Source organism: Agelaius tricolor, unplaced genomic scaffold (genome assembly GCF_023055355.1).
Source record: "Agelaius tricolor isolate 1412-34295 unplaced genomic scaffold, bAgeTri1.0.p SCAF_16, whole genome shotgun sequence".
Classification (NCBI taxonomy): Eukaryota; Metazoa; Chordata; class Aves; order Passeriformes; family Icteridae; genus Agelaius; species Agelaius tricolor.
Genome location: NW_027269276.1, coordinates 6,852,103 through 6,867,725, shown reverse-complemented (window position 1 = coordinate 6,867,725; position 15,623 = coordinate 6,852,103). Strand labels below are relative to the sequence as shown.

Below are 15,623 nucleotides of genomic sequence, written 5' to 3'. Positions count from 1 at the left end.
GTGAGGCTCCAACAGTGCTATCAGGACATGGAGCCCTGCAGCAGAAAGGCTGTTGCTAAGGCTTTGACAGTGTGTCATATAGCTCTGCTCAGGGCAGGTCTAATCACTGCTGTGTTTAAAACCACTGATAGTTCTAGAGACTGGCTCACACTCCACCTGCCAGCATTGTCAGCACTGCAGGAGCTGGGGAAAAGCCCCAGCAACCACAGGAAGTTCTTGGGGTTTGATTTCCTTGTAGGGACAGCATTGTGCAAATTGCTTCTGTAGAAGTTCTGCATCGAGGCTTATTTTCATTGTTTCTTCCAAGCTTCCCTTGTCTATCTTTGGACTGAAAGCTTTTGTGGGGAGGATTTCACAGCTGCTTTCTACCCTCTTCATAAGGGCAAGAGGCTTCTGGGTGGGAGGAGAAATGGCAATAAATCAAGTGAAAGGCAAAGAGGAGGAGATTCCTGGGCTCTCACATGTGCTGACACACAAGTGAGTGCCCTCAGCTTTATCTGCTCACTCTCTGGCCTCTGTCAGAGATTCACGTCATTACCAAGCCCAGTGATTTCCGAGGGAAATTCTTTCCTTGTCTCCTTGACACAGGAAAACCAATGTAGGCAAACAGGCAGGGTGGGCACCCCTTCATCATCTCTACATGCACATTCAGATAGGCTTTGTTTGGAAATCCCTTCCCTCCAGTCCCCATGCTCCAGGGCTGCCTGGCTGAGGCTTTCTGAAGGCTTGGCACGTCACAGCCACCCCAAACACGATTACAAGGTCACATAAGCACATTGCTCAACCCTCTCCTCACTGCACCAGCTCCACATTCACTCCACAGTCCATTTCAGCCACATCCCACCTGAACATAAAACCTTTCACTAATTCACTACTGTTCTTCTCTCCCCTTTCTCATTTCCCCCATCTATGGTCTCACTGAATGCCTCAGACAGAGCTGAGTGTACCCTCACTACCCTTAGTAAGGCATGAGAAAGGTGAGGGTTTAAGCGTATGAAAAGTCTGATCTAAAGTGTCTTGCCCACAGAATCACACAGAGTTTTAGTTTAACTACTCAGACATGAGAGATCCTTTGTCTGCTAACCTTAGACTTTTTGCCTTCTTTACTCTTATAGCCCCACCATCACTGGTAAAAGATCTCCCTGCACCTCCAGACCAGGAGCCTGCACATGCACATCTCACAGATAACCCACCAACTTCCAGAAGTCATCCCAACCCTTCATTTATTCCTGAATTATGAAATATTTCTTAATCCTTCCAGCTGTGTTCTAATTTTTTTTAAAAAATTAATTCCACTCTGATTTTGACATGCCACTTACAAAATGCTTGGCATTTTCACACCAGTCTTGACCTAACTTGCTGTGGGGGACTATCACATTCAGCTGCAAGACAGCATTAATAATATTAACAATTCATATAACTCTGGGAAACACTCAGGGATGCAACTGATGTATGAATTTGGATGGGAGTGACAGTAGATTCCATGGGATATATTCCATGGGATGGTTACATGGGATATACACCTCAGAGAGGTCCTAGGAGGCAGGGGAATTGCAGTGAGGCACCCAGGTGTTAGTTTTAATCCAGTTAGAACAAAGACCAACAGCAAGACAGACACAGCAACATGAATAACACTGCCAAACTTGATAACATGTCCTGAGAAGTTCAGGCAGCTCACACTGGAGGCCCTGTTGCAACGCTGAGCATTTGTTAGGAGAAGGAGGAAGATTAAAGCTCAGGCAATCTCCTGCCCAGCAAACACAGAGCTGCCTGCAGTATGGACATGCCCAAAGCCATCACATGAGCCCAGCCATGAACTGCATCTGCCATAGCCACTGGCTGTGAAAAGCCAACTTGAGAACAGCAGGGACTTGCCCTCACAGCATCTTTCCAAATATAGCACTCTAGCTCACCAAAGGGGAGGAATAATGGGCAGGCAAAGAAAGGCCTTCAGCTGAAAGCATTGTTTCTCTTTCAAACTCTGGCCTGAAATAGATGTACGACATAAGCTAGACCTAAAAGAAAAAGGCAAACATCTTTCAAAATAACAGTCTCACCAACTTGCTCCATTTATAAACCAGTTCCTCCCTTCCCACGACGTATAAACTTAAGCCTAGAAGTGAATTTATCTCCATATAATGCTCATTCACCAACTTTTAATGCCTCGAAGGTGGGGGCATCTGTGGTGAGACATGCCATTCCAAAGGCTACCAAGAGATGGCACCAGGATTTCTGAGTGCCCCATGTTCACCCAGACCTCTGGAACAACCTTGGGAGATGCTGCTCCTCTCCGCCTCATCAATTCCTCATCTATTTGCAAATCTCTCCTGAAAACATCTCTTTTTCCCTTGTCTCTACCTCTTAATTTTTCAATTTCTTTCATCTACTGCTATTAACAGTACAATGCCAGTAAAGTGTAGTTCTGAAATGCAACACTATTTGTTCTGCAAAGCAGCACTGACATACCACCAGTCTGAAATGAGATTTTGTAACTGATTATTGATATCAGAACAGGTCATTCTTTGAGAGAAACCACACAGACTGTAAAAATAATGAAAGAGAAGGAACTGCATGAAACTGGGACACCTCTGGCTTCAAGATCATTACCTCTACTACAATGGCTCATTGCAATAAATTTGCACAGTAGGGTTTATTTACTTATCTTAGTGATGCAACCATCCCCGCTTCATGTTATCTGAGATTATATAAAGTGTGTCTTCAACTTGACTAAAAAGCAAAATTTTCAAGACAACACGCTTTCCCTTGTTGCTGGCATAGTCTCATTCAGAACAGTATTTTCTAGTTTTATTTAACAGGACTTCCAGGATAAATCCCACGTAGATCAAGGCCAGATGGGAAGCAAGTCATTTAGCTGTGATATAGCTCAACAGAAATTATTTTTTTCCCTTCCTATGAATTTTCTACACGAATGAAGTGAACCAAATAGTGTCTGTTTATTCTCAAAATGCTAAGCATTGATTAATTCTGACCACATTCCAATAGAATCATGTGTTACTTTCCAATTAAATATCCAGACTGCTCAACATGATTAATGACAAAACACAGACTAACAAGATGAATTAAGAATGATTTGCTTTTGATCTTCTATCAGGAACCATTGCCAAATAAACAAAGGCATAAAGCTGTACATAGAGCATTCCTCAAAAAGAATGCATCACAACAGCTTCTCTATCAGGTTGAAGAAAAACCTGATAACCTGAACTAATCACCAAGTTTGTGCCTTGAGTTTCTGCTCTTCCTCAAAGTACAGTCTGCAGTGGCCAGATATACCACATATTTTGTTCAAGAAGAGAGCAGCTGGAAGTTTAGACCAACCCAGGAGAGGGAATTGCAGTAAATGTTTATGGTGGTCTACCAGAAAGACATTATTCCAGGATTAAGGATAGGGAAAAAAAATCAAACTGCCTGCACTGGGGTCTAGGGCACATTTGCAGTTGGATCCCTTCCATGCCTCTCCATCATTTGCAGTAGAAGAGGCAAGTCCAGTATTCAGGTCATCCCCAGTACACGTCCTCTCTTTGTCTAAACAGCAGAGTAATATATATATATATATATATATATATATAAAACCCTATACTCAAAGCCTAATTCAAAGTTATGTGATGTACAGCCTCTTAACTTATATCTTCAGCATTTCCAGGGTCTTCATATTCTCCTTGGTCAATCTGACATAATATCTGATTAAATATATTAAATATGTCTTTTAGCTTTACATGTGCTCTTTGATCACCTTGGCATTTCTCTTTTCACTTGTATGAGCTCTGCTTCCTGTAGCCAGTAAAAAATCTCCTCAGCTCCCACTATGAGAGAAATATGTGATACAGGAATCACTTCATGGCCATGGCAACAGTGCCATCAATATTGCTGCATGTTTCAATCCCTCCCCACCTCAAATCACCCCTGAGCACTTATCAGCAAAGAAAAGACATCTGTGGTATTCTCACTCCTCCTGGGTTTTGAGCCCTGACACCAGATGGCTCTGACTCCACTTGACAAATCTCTTTCAGCAACCTTCTACCTGACCCAGCTTTAAATGCCCATTATGCCACTTCCAGGTTGCCCACTGCAGAGTCATCCTCCACTGCACAGAGAGAAATAAACATTTGCAAGACCCCAAGTTTCTAGAGGCAAACATTTAACACAGGTGAAGAGAACTTGCTTCTTTTTCCCTTCAGTATGTCAGGAATCCAGATATCCACCTCAGGTGAAATAGAGTTACATGGGAGGATTTCCTCCCTTTAATGAAAGGGTAGATTATCAGCAAGCATTTGAGACTCTGGAACTATCCAATAAGCACCAAACATAAGAAGAATTGTGATCAAATGTCAGAAGTGGGTAATGCTGGACATGAGCAAAGGCAGATAATTTCTGCATATCACATTTTCTAGTGAATTAATTCGGCACCATTCCCAGACCCTTTTTATTCACTTTCCACTTTTAATTAAGTAGTCAAACTTTACTGGAATAGCCCAATGTAGAAAGCCAAGTACTCTGAATACCCAGAGAAAGAGTTTTTATTTCTGATGAATACTCTCTCTTGTTGTAATCTTTCACACGAGGTTTATGCGAACACTTAGCATGAGCCAGCTCTGCTCAGTATGATAAATAGATGTACTCATAGAGGTTTGAAAAACAAAGACATTTTAACAGACTGTCCAAATTGCTTCAATAAAACTGTGCACCAGCCTTTTAACAGCAGAAAAGGAAAACATAATGGAGGGAATGACCAATGCACCAGTCACCTCACCATTTGCCATTTTCTAAACGGCACAGGTCTTCCTCTTATGAAAGGAGAATAAACTCTGAGTTTTGGTTTCAGCCTCTTTGATACTCTATTTTCAACACGAGGAGTCTTAGAAGAGCCTGCACAACATAAAGCCACAGACAACTCATGGCCTCCAAAGCACTGGTGAGGATACCTGACAACCTGGACAGAGTCATGCTGGCTGACCAGAGCAAACATCTCCCACTGTCACATCCCACAACCCATCCAAACACATCTCAGAACAAGATGGGAAAACAAGCAACAGTGTTGAAAGGGACACTGGAAAGTAGGAGAGGGGTGGAAGCTGTGGAACATAGAGGGAATAATAAGGATGAAAGGTGAAAAGAGCAGTGATCATTGCACTGTGTGAGGCATCAGAGATGCTACATTAGAGAAGGTGTTGATGGAGTGAAGATTTGAGCATCCCACACAGACTCCTATCAGATATCCCAGCTACTGACATAAACAGAGCTGAGAAAAGCAGAACATCATCTGGCTTTATTTTAAACTGTCCCTGTAAAAGGTATCACAAAGCCTTCTCTGCAGCACAGCATCACGAGAGATGGGCAAGACAGCCTTAAGTCTTCGATTTCACAGTGGGTAACTCAAGAGATCTCAACACCACAGAGAGTTCCATGTTTTTTCCATGTACCTTTTACCTCAGATATGGATAGTTCTGGAGAGATCCACAGCCATGGCACCAGCAAGCTGAAGACCTCAAATGCCTAACTAAAGCCAATAAAGCCCATGAGTCACAGTCTCAGGGGAATCAGAGCTACTTGGCACGTACCCAGAGAAGGTCAATTGGAGCATGGGGAGACTATTTCTAAATACCCCAGAGCTTTGCCACTGGGAAAAATAAATAGAACTATGGATCTTGTTTCCATATCTTAGCGGGCTAAATAAATAGCTCTCACTATAGGGCACTCTCCAGGGCAGATTCTTAAAGTGACCTTGGCCCTGCTGCTGCCCAGGGCAGGGGAAGGCGGGTGCACCCACCAGAGCAGTGGTGCATTTTCAGTGCTGCATTCCTGGCAGCTGATCAGAGAGCCAGGGTAATCTCAGCTCCCACAGTTGCCGGCTGTTCCTTCACAGCAGAAAGGCAAACCATGGTGGCACATAGTTATGAGGTGGAGAGAAGGTATCAAGAGCAAATACAAAGTGAGGGGCAAAGGATTTCTGGGACAGCATTGGAGTTTTTCTCTGTCGGCAAGTTAGAGGCTGGTGCTCTCCACAACTTAGAGGCAAAAAGAAACAGATGTTTTTGTGACCAATACCACACCAAAACTCCACAGTCCCAATTTCAGCATAGCCACAGCAACTTTGGGAAGAGCTGCACCAGTGTCAGATAGCTGGGAGCACATACTGAGCTAGACAAAGAACATGGCCCCTTTTTATCCTTTCTCCCCAGTTCAGAAAGCTCATCCATGAACTCCCTATCCCAGTCACCTCACAAAGCTTTAGGTAGAGCAAGTGAAATCATGGAAGGGCATTTTCTGCACATGTACCTACCTCCATTTTCTGATGAGCTGCAAAGATGCTTAGGGCTTTCAGACTGCAGCTATTCCAGGCATTTGCTAATGCTGGGAGAGAAGATCTATAACCCACTCTACAGCCTGTTCTTCTGGTCTCAAGACCCAAATGCTTGCCAATAAAGTCTCCTAAAGCCACTTTCCACAATGAAAGCAGCACATCCAAGTGAACTGCAAACAAACAGAACCTCAACTGGCTAATGAGAAACTAGTGCCTTTTAATGGGTTGCAATTGTGTTTTAACACAAAACAGGCTTGTGTGGTTCTTCTGATGTAAAACAGGCTGTCTCCACTCTGCCACTGAGCTTCTCAGCTGCCCCTAGTTATGAAACAAAAGGCACAGCTCTAAGCCCTGGGCAGGCCAGCTGAGTGGCCACCAGACTTCAGCTGATTTATGGTTCTTGTTCATTAGAACAAGAGTAGCTGGGAGACAAATCATCTTTTCCTGTGAAAAGATTGGGTAAAGATTGTATGAACCGTTTGCACACTCATGAAATGTTTTAAGAGCACAAATATTTTAGGAAATACAGAGAAAATTAGGAAACTGAACTAGCAGTGAGAAAGCTCAGGTAGACAAAAATTAATGCACAAGACACCTTTTTTCAAATGAAAAATAAATTAAAGGTTTTCAGTAATAAGTAAAAAGGCTTATTAGCTATAAAATGGGATTTACTGAGGGCAATTTTGAATTTGCTTCTCTGGTGTTTGTGTCTGTGTTCCAAATGGAAAAAATGTCCACAGAAGAATTCAAAAGAATCCTTGTACACCAGACAAAAGGAAGTAAAAGCTAAATATTGCATATTGACAATGTGGAATCATTTAAATCAAAATCAGCATGTTTCTCTGATTGTTTCCCTTAGAAGTGAGTATTTTAGAGCACTTTACAGACTACATTTACAGCAACCCTCAACAACACTCCCTGCATCTCCAAATGTATCTCAGCAAGAAGCCAGGCTAGAAAGGTGTGACAGATACCAAGGTTTCCACTTCCTCTATGGGAAACAGTCAATGGTAAATAAAGTACTTCTGCACAAAATTCATTCTAAAAGCCTTAAGGCAGCCAGTCCCATTGCTTAACAGAAAACTGATACAGGCCCAAATCCCATCACAAACAGATCCTGGTCTATCACAGAAGCAGAACTAACACTGATCTAATCACAGCCAACACTTCCACAGGAAGGAAAACAGGGAGTTGGGTGGAATTTGCTTAGTTAAGCATGGACTTGGACCCATCAATCACTTTTGATTGCCTCAGAAGCCAAGCCCAGCTCTGGGTCTAACTCATTCTGGACACCCCTGTCATACACAAAACAGTTCTCCAGGCTGCCTAAATCTTAAAGTTATTACATGAGGCCTGATGGGAATAATATCTTAGTGATAAGATTCTTTGGATTGGGTAATATCCAAACATCTGTGTAAGAAACATCCTGGTATCCCCATGTAGAGGAATCTCAGGTACTTTGTCTAAGAGAGAACTGAAGCTGTGAAGCAGTTCCAGGTACTTGGCACTGTGCTAGAAAGCCAAAAGCACAGGCAAAAGGGAGTTGGCTCCCATCAACAAGGCAGCTGCAGGAAGTTGTGCATGTGCTGGGCCCCCTCAGTATCTTATTTAGAAAAGCAAACTGTCCAAAAAATTGTCTATCTCCAGCCATGTAGGCAGAGGAAGAAGAAGAAAGATGCACTTAGCAAACAACAGTGCCGTGTGTTGATGTGCAGCTTCAGCACTGGTGACTGATGGAAATTAATTCAAATTCCTTCCCAGCTGCTGTGTAACACATGATATTGAGAGAACTGGTATCAGTCTTTGATGGTGACAGCAGGATGGACATTATTTAACACATCCAGGGTGACTGGCCCCCATTTCAACCACAGCTAAACAAACTGTGGCCAAACTGTTGGGCTGTGTCTGTCCGTCCTTCCCACCTCGTGCTCTACCTAAAGCTGCTTCCTCAGTAACCACCAGCCATGGACCTCACCCGTGTCAGGTCCATGCAGAAGCCAGAACTGGCTGAATGCTGCCTTGTGCTTGCTGACACATGCCTGAGCAAGTAGGGACAGTGCCCCACAAGCCATTGCCTGTCCCAGCAGGAGAACTGGCAGGTTCTGTGTGGCTTAAGCAAACGGGATTGTGTGGGCACAGCTCACAGCAGCAAATTCTTCCTCCTGCTTTTAAAGAGCAAGCCAGAGATATGTGTTTTGCTCTCATAAAGTTTGCCTTGAAAGGCATCTGGGGAAGTGGTCAGAACAGACAGCTTGGGGACTAACATTCAGCATTGAGATGAAGATACAAAATGGACTTGATGTCTTCAGAAAAGAACGATTTGAAATATGTGGGATGGGCTTAAAAGCAGACACAAATTAATACTAGTATGAACTGTCATACTTCAAAAATATCATGATGACCAGGTCATGACCCTCTGCAAATGGAGGATGAGGCAGCACTGCCTCAATTCCACTCTATCTGCCCCCAGGCTGATGGTGGCAGGCAGTTCTGGCTGAGTGGGAGGCAGGAGTGGCTTGTCTGCTGCCAGCACATGCTTCTCCAAACCCAGTTGTGTCTGGGAAATGAAGGAGGGTACCTTGCAATCAAACTGCCATCACTGTCTAGGGCACACTACAAATAAAGGGCCACCAGCATGAATCATATGATGAATCACAGCATTAACGTGTCCTTCAGGGAACTATTTCTGCCTCTTAAAAAACCCTGCAGGTTTAAAGTGAGTGGAAACTGCATACATTTCTGATTTCTTTGCCTCTTCAAGTGGAACCAGAATTTTATTTCTTGCTGTCCTGGAAAGATGAGTTCCCTTGGGGCTACTGCCTACCTGACCGTCCTGACGTGTCTCTTGCTGTAGGGAGTGATGACTTTGAAAAGCAGCTCCATGGCTCCATTGATGCCAAGCACAGTTCCCGTGGCAACTATGGCAATAAAAGGAAAAAAGCAGTCAGCTCTGAAGGAGGCAGCTGGCAAACACTGCTTAGAAGAGATGTGGGGAAGAGTAGCTGCCCCTGGGGCTATGAGCTCTCTGGGCTCCCATCTGGACTCCACAGGTCCCCTTACAAACACAGAAAGCGAAGCACAAAGCTGTCTGTGGACACAACCTGAGCCAAAATCAGGTGCAAAAACCAGTCCTGCAGCTCTTTCCCAGTTTTTCCAAAGCCCTTTCTCCTGTAGACATTGTACTCTCCAGAAAACAGATTATAATTAAACAGGGTCTTCTCCCAGAAAAAGATGACAGAGTTCAAATTCATCCTACATTTCCAAGTGCACCTCAATGAGGACAGTTCATTTCATGGGGGTTTAAAAGGCAGAGTTTTCTTTCTGTGCTGTTATTCAGCAGAGTGGAAGTGGGTTTGGGGGGCTTCTGAAGGCAGTTTAATTTCATCTAGGCCAATTTTCCCTTTAATCCTTCACTTTTTAACAGACTAGTAACTTTTTTAGATAGATTTTGCAATCAGTTTCAACACCCAATGCATAGCCTAGGTGTTCAGCCAGTCCTCCCCACTATGAGACAGGATATCTCTGTGTAATGAAGGAACAAACACAGCCCTGAAATATTAAATGGATGGGACCAAGGTGAAAGGATCAGTAATGAACAGTAGCCAGAAGGAGCCCTGGCTGCCTGCCCACTGCTGGGTTTTGGCTGTTTTGTAGATATCTCCCAGTGGTCATCAGAGAGCTGCCAGAGGGCTCATCATCTCCTGCTGTCCCATGGTGTCCCTGCCAAGCTGCCCTGTGATGGAAAGCCTCCAAGGCCTGCCAGCTACATTCACACTGGCTGGCAATTCATTAGAGCCAGGCTGGTGGACAAGGCTGCTCAAACTCGTCCTGCTCCAGAGCAGCCTCAAACATCTGGTGGCAGTGAAGGGAGCAGCCCAGAGTGGGGCATGAGGTGAGGCAAGGATTCATCTTTCCTGCTTTCATACCTAAGCACTCTCAAGGGTTTTGTATGGTTCTGGCTTCCCTTAAGTTCCACTCCATAATTTTTAAGGCTGGGGATCATGTAATCCCCTGGTTTAATATCACACCTATACAGATTTTCACCTCACCTCCCCTGAGGCTTCCCAGCTGGGCCACAGAAGTCACAAATTCAAAATTATTAATGGAGAGTGCTGGAGATACCTGGAGAGTAACAGATGTTCCAGCAAAGGTGCAGAGCTGGGGTTCTGGGGTCTGACATTAACAGAAAGGAGGGCAGGCTGCAGTGTGCATCCTAAAACCTCTGCAGGAACAGCAGCTGAGCTGAGTGCAGGTGCACTGAAGCAGGGAGCAGGGAAGTAGGCAAATCATAATTTTGAGTGAGAGGCAGCACAGGGTCACTGCACAGCTGTGAAACCCAAATAAAGGCACATTTCATCTTCTGGCTTTGGCTGCATTTTCAGCCACACTCAGACTTTCAAACACTGCTTATCATGGGGAGAGGGGTTGAGTGTTGAGGCTTGGCTGCTTGCCTGAGGAAGCCCAAAGCATGAAGCCAGCTCCTGTCCAGGCAGAGGGGACCTGCAGGGCTGGGTGCCAGGCTAAATCTCAGGATGCACAGAGCAGACTGCAGACAGGATGGCCATCAAGAATTGTCTGCTGGGTGAGGGGTGTAGGGAAGGAGAGGAAAGGGTTGGAGTGAGCAAAGGGAAATTTGTGCTGACGAGCTCAGTGCTTTATAGCCTGTATGAATCTGTAATGATCCCTAGAGAGAATACTGGAAATCCCTTTGCTTGAATCATTTAACATGAGGGCATTGCCAAGCAAGAAAAGCTGGGAGAGTGAACATCTGAGGGGATACTAGCCAGAAGACCAGGATCTAATATCTGCCTCCTGGGGAACCTTGAATAAGTAACAGATTTCTGTCACCCTCTGCTTCTCCACCCTCGTGGAGCTGCTCTGAGGATCAATACAATCAACAATAGTGAGACATTTGGCTGTTATGGTAATGGCAACTGTATAGAGACTTAAGGTACCCAAGTCTCAGAGCAAAAGAATTGACTGTCTATATTCCAGAATAGGAGATCTTTGCCATGAATATTTTTCACTACAGCACTTTTATTTCCATAGCTCACAGATGAAATGCACTGTAAAGGCTGCATAGGCCCCTTGAGGAACACCTTTTTCTAAGGTTGTTCTGGCTTTTGTGCTTTTCTGTATATTAATGGTGCATGCAGACACTAACCCTACCAGGAATAATGTTTCTTTGCATTGAAATGAGCAAAAAAGAGCCCTGGTGGTTGTCACACAGAAGAAAAGAGGAAAATCCTGGCACTCACCATTAGAAGCACAAACCCTCAGGACCCAGAGGCAGTGGGTGAGGTGCAGGTGGTGGCCCAGGTGTCTTCTTGTCAAGCTCAGTATTATATCAGTGGCTTCTGCCTTCTGCACTTTATGCCCAAACTTCCTATCTGTAAACAGAAAATGAGAATTAAACTGTTGCAAAGGCCAGGTCATTGCAGCTGTGCTGCTAAACATGTGTTTATTAAGCTTTCTAACTCAAAATCTAATAAGAAAGGCATTCAAATGTATCAATGAGTTAAACCAATATTAATCTCACTGAAAATGGAAAAACATGGGGTTCACTTTGATTCACCGTATATGAAACATAGAATAGTCTGGATTGAAAAAGATCTTTAAAGGCCACCTAGTCCAAACCCCCTGTTGCACCAGACAAGGTTGCTCAGAGGTCTGTCCAACCTGACCCTGAATGTTTCCAGGGATGGGGCATCCACCACCCCTCTGAGCAACTCGTACCAGTGCCTCACCATCCTTATCATGAAACATTTCTTCCTTACATCTTATCTAAACCTACCCTCTTTCAGTTTAAAACCATCACTCCTTATCCTCTACCAGCAGGCCCTACTACAATGTCAGTCCCCTTGAGCTACTGGAAGGCTACTATGAGATGATCCTCATATTTGACCCCCCTCCAGAAGCCCCCCAGCACCCTCAGCACCTCATATTTGACCCCCCTCCAGAAGCCCCCCAGCAGTACCTCGTTTTTGCCCCTCTCCAGAAGCCCCCCAGCAGTACCTCGTTTTTGCCCCCCTTCAGAAGCCCCCCAGCAGTACCTCGTTGGCCCACCCTGGCCAGCAGGCGCAGCAGGGGCAGGAGGGTGCCATGGTCGGGGGGCTCTGTCCGGGCAGCCGTGGCCAGGACCTGCAGCAGAGCCTCACTGCCCCCCTTGCTGACCACGTAGTGAATCCTCCGTCCTGTGCCTGGGGAAGAGAGGAGAGACAGCTCAGAGCATCCCCTCCCTGAGCCACAGCTGTCACAAGGCCTCAGTCTGCAAGAAGCACACAGAGCTTCCCTGGCCTTCCGGCAATATTTGAGTGCCGTGAACGCACGAGTGTTTGCAGAACTGGCCATGAATCTCTGGTGTCCCCAGCCTGGGGACATGGATGGAGCTGTGTGCTCTGTAGTTCCATGGATGGAACTGCATGGTGGAACTGTGTGCTCTGCTACCTGTTGTGGATGCCATGGGACAGAGAGACAGAAACAGCAAGTGTTTCTCACAGCAGCTTGTGAGAAGTTTTAGGGAGTTGGAAAGATGTGATAACTCGTTGAGTATAAACAATTTGCAAGTGGTGTTTTTCTACTTCGTTTTTCTGTTCCTCTCAAGGACAGTGTGTGAGGAAGGTGTTTTTGTTAGTTAGCCAATAGAATAGAACCTATAACCAATATAATAGAACCACTCTATAAAAACCACGCGGTTCTTTTGAATAAAGTCTTCTTTGCCTTTTCTACGATCCTGCTTCTCTCCTGTTCCTGCCTCAATCTCAGCTCAAGAGCAACAACCTGTTACCACAACAGTTCTTGTCTCCCCAAACCCACATGCTGCAGAAGTTTTTCAGCGTGCATTGAAATGTGGCAGGGAGGAATGAGCCCAGACACCGACAGGTTTCAAAGCAGCAAAAGGCTCAGTGATCTTTTCTTAGATACTGGAAATTAAACAAGGAAAGAACTAAAGCTGCACTGGGTTTCTGCCAAATGAAAAGGAATCCTAGGGAAACCTTGGGGACAGCTTTCAAATAAATGCAGGTCTCCAAAGGAACCACACTCTAACCCTTGGAGCCTTACTGTGTTAACAAACATTGATCCAGCTCTGTGGTTGGGGGATGCTGCTCCTTCAGTTCCTAGGGGAGAGCAGGACCCCCTGTTCCCCATGGAGGCCATCCTTGCACCCAGCTGAGGAACAGGGCTCCAGGGCTCCAAAAGAGAGAAAAGAGACCCACATGGACAGGTGATGTCTCTGGTGGGGCTTCCAAGAGTGAGGGACCCAGGAGGATCCAGCACTCACCAATGCAGCCCCCACAGCCTGGCAGCTTAGCTGGGTTGGGAATTGTTTAGTAGATTATATTTTTGTGCTGGAGCAGAAAGGAAAAGGAACTTGACTATTTTTTTTTTTTTAGTCCTCTTGCCAATACACTTATTTTTTTGTGCAGCTTTGAGCACATAAAGTGACATCCATTCCCTGCAGCCCCAAGGCAGAAGTGCCTTTTGGAGAGAGGCTGAACTCTCTGCATTAGAGGGTCCCTGGGCTCTGAAAGGTCAGGTTCCTTTCCCTGTCTCACAGTCCTCTCTCCAATGGTACTGGTGAACATTTCCAGTGGTTGACTGCCAGGGTTTATGAAATACTTTGCAACCCATGGGCATCTTCGAAACTAAAAAGTTGAAACTTTCTCTGAGTCTCTTTTTCTTTTCTTTAATACATTGAATAAGCTCAGTTTTCCAAACTCAGGAGTAAGGACTGCTGATCTATAGATACAATTTACATTTTTTTCACCTTGCAAACACCTGGTCAAGTTTAAATGTAAGTATGAATTCCCTGACTTACTTTAGGACCCCCTTTCTGCCCTAGCCCACAGCCATTGCCCCAAACCTTTGCTTCCTTACCCAAAGACAGCAAGTCAGTGAGGACACTGAGAATGTTCAGGATGACATCCTTGTCACAGGAGCTCTGGAAGGGAAACACACCAAATTGACAGATCAGTTCAGAACAGGACACTTTGTGCTGCACAGGGCTGCAGTGCATCATGCAGGGCAGGGGCACTGAGATCCTTGTTTGGATACTGAGCACTTCTGTGCCATCTGGACAGTGAATATGTGGAAACATATTGATGACACATTTTAAAAGCCTCTAACATATCATGCTACACAGTATTTAATACACAGTAGAATTTCTGTAGAACTTACATCCAAATTCTAAACTAAAGCTCTCTTTTTTGATTTGATCTGGCTACCTCAAAGTTGAGGAAATTCTGTATCACACAGAAATGTTAAATGTGAGGTGGTTTTCCATGACAGCATCTCTTATTACTGGTGTTGAAGAACAATACATTTAAATTATATTAATCCCATCTACAAGAAAATTCTCTGTCTTTGCAGCCACAACCACGTGGAAGCCTTGAACTTGAGAAGAAAAATTCCTAAGCTTATTTTTAAACTAATATAATTTAATTTTAAGACCAAGTTACCACCACACTTTGACATGACACATTCTGCTTTAGAGTCACTTTAAATTTTGCATTAGAGGAAATAAGATATAATGCACTTGAGGAGAAGGAAACACATGATATCTACCATCCATCTGTGTGATACACCAGACCCCTTCTTTAATCCTGCTCCAAACAGATTTCACTGCTGTGATTCAAGAATTAATCACTGGTCTGTATTCCAATTAGAGGGACTTGGTTAAGACCTGGATGTCTTTATTTCTGAACAGATACAACACCGTACAAATTTCTAATATAATACAAAACTTGCATTCGAATAGCCTTGGTCCCAAAGAACCTTAGGATCACACAAACTATAATGGAATCACTTTATTTTCAATTAAATTATGACAATAAGATAACATCTCACAAATATATGGCTCCTATATTTCTGAATGTTGAACTGTTTCAGAAACTTAACCTACCTTGTAACTTTAACCTGGTATGTATTCAAGGTATTTGTGATCATTTTACCAGCCAAATTGATTCAACCATTCTCTGACACATTTAAGATTATGAAACTGTATATTTAAGACGAGGAGTCGAAAAGCAACACCTATCAAAAAGTAACTCTACAAAGAATATTAGAGAAAGTCTAATTCAGATCTCCAATAATGACTATTAATACAAATGGATCCTTTTTTCCCAATGGATCCCTGAAAAAGTCCCAGCACAGGCTGACAAGGTGCTGAGGATTGTGGAGGTAATTAGGGAGCTGCAGTCCACACCTCCTCCTTAGTTACAGCCTGGGAGGGCTTGCATTGGGTGAGACATGGGATGAAGCAGAATTGATCAGTCTGCAGGCAGAGCAGGTGACTGCCAGCCTG

The 15,623-nt window shown here is 44.3% G+C and overlaps 1 protein-coding gene across 1 annotated transcript in view; it reads right to left on the bottom strand.

The window, feature by feature from the left end:
- The window catches only part of AGBL1 (AGBL carboxypeptidase 1), a 246,308-nt gene extending 231,972 nt beyond the window's left edge, over nucleotides 1–14,336 (bottom strand). The window contains exons 1-4 of the mRNA XM_071442058.1: nucleotides 14,198–14,336; nucleotides 12,373–12,519; nucleotides 11,578–11,709; nucleotides 9,144–9,237 (exon numbers count right to left, since the gene is read on the bottom strand). Of these exons, the coding sequence (XP_071298159.1) occupies nucleotides 9,144–9,237; nucleotides 11,578–11,709; nucleotides 12,373–12,519; nucleotides 14,198–14,336 (512 nt within the window). The remainder of the gene's footprint in view (nucleotides 1–9,143; nucleotides 9,238–11,577; nucleotides 11,710–12,372; nucleotides 12,520–14,197) is intronic.
- Between the last annotated feature and the right edge of the window lie 1,287 nt (nucleotides 14,337–15,623).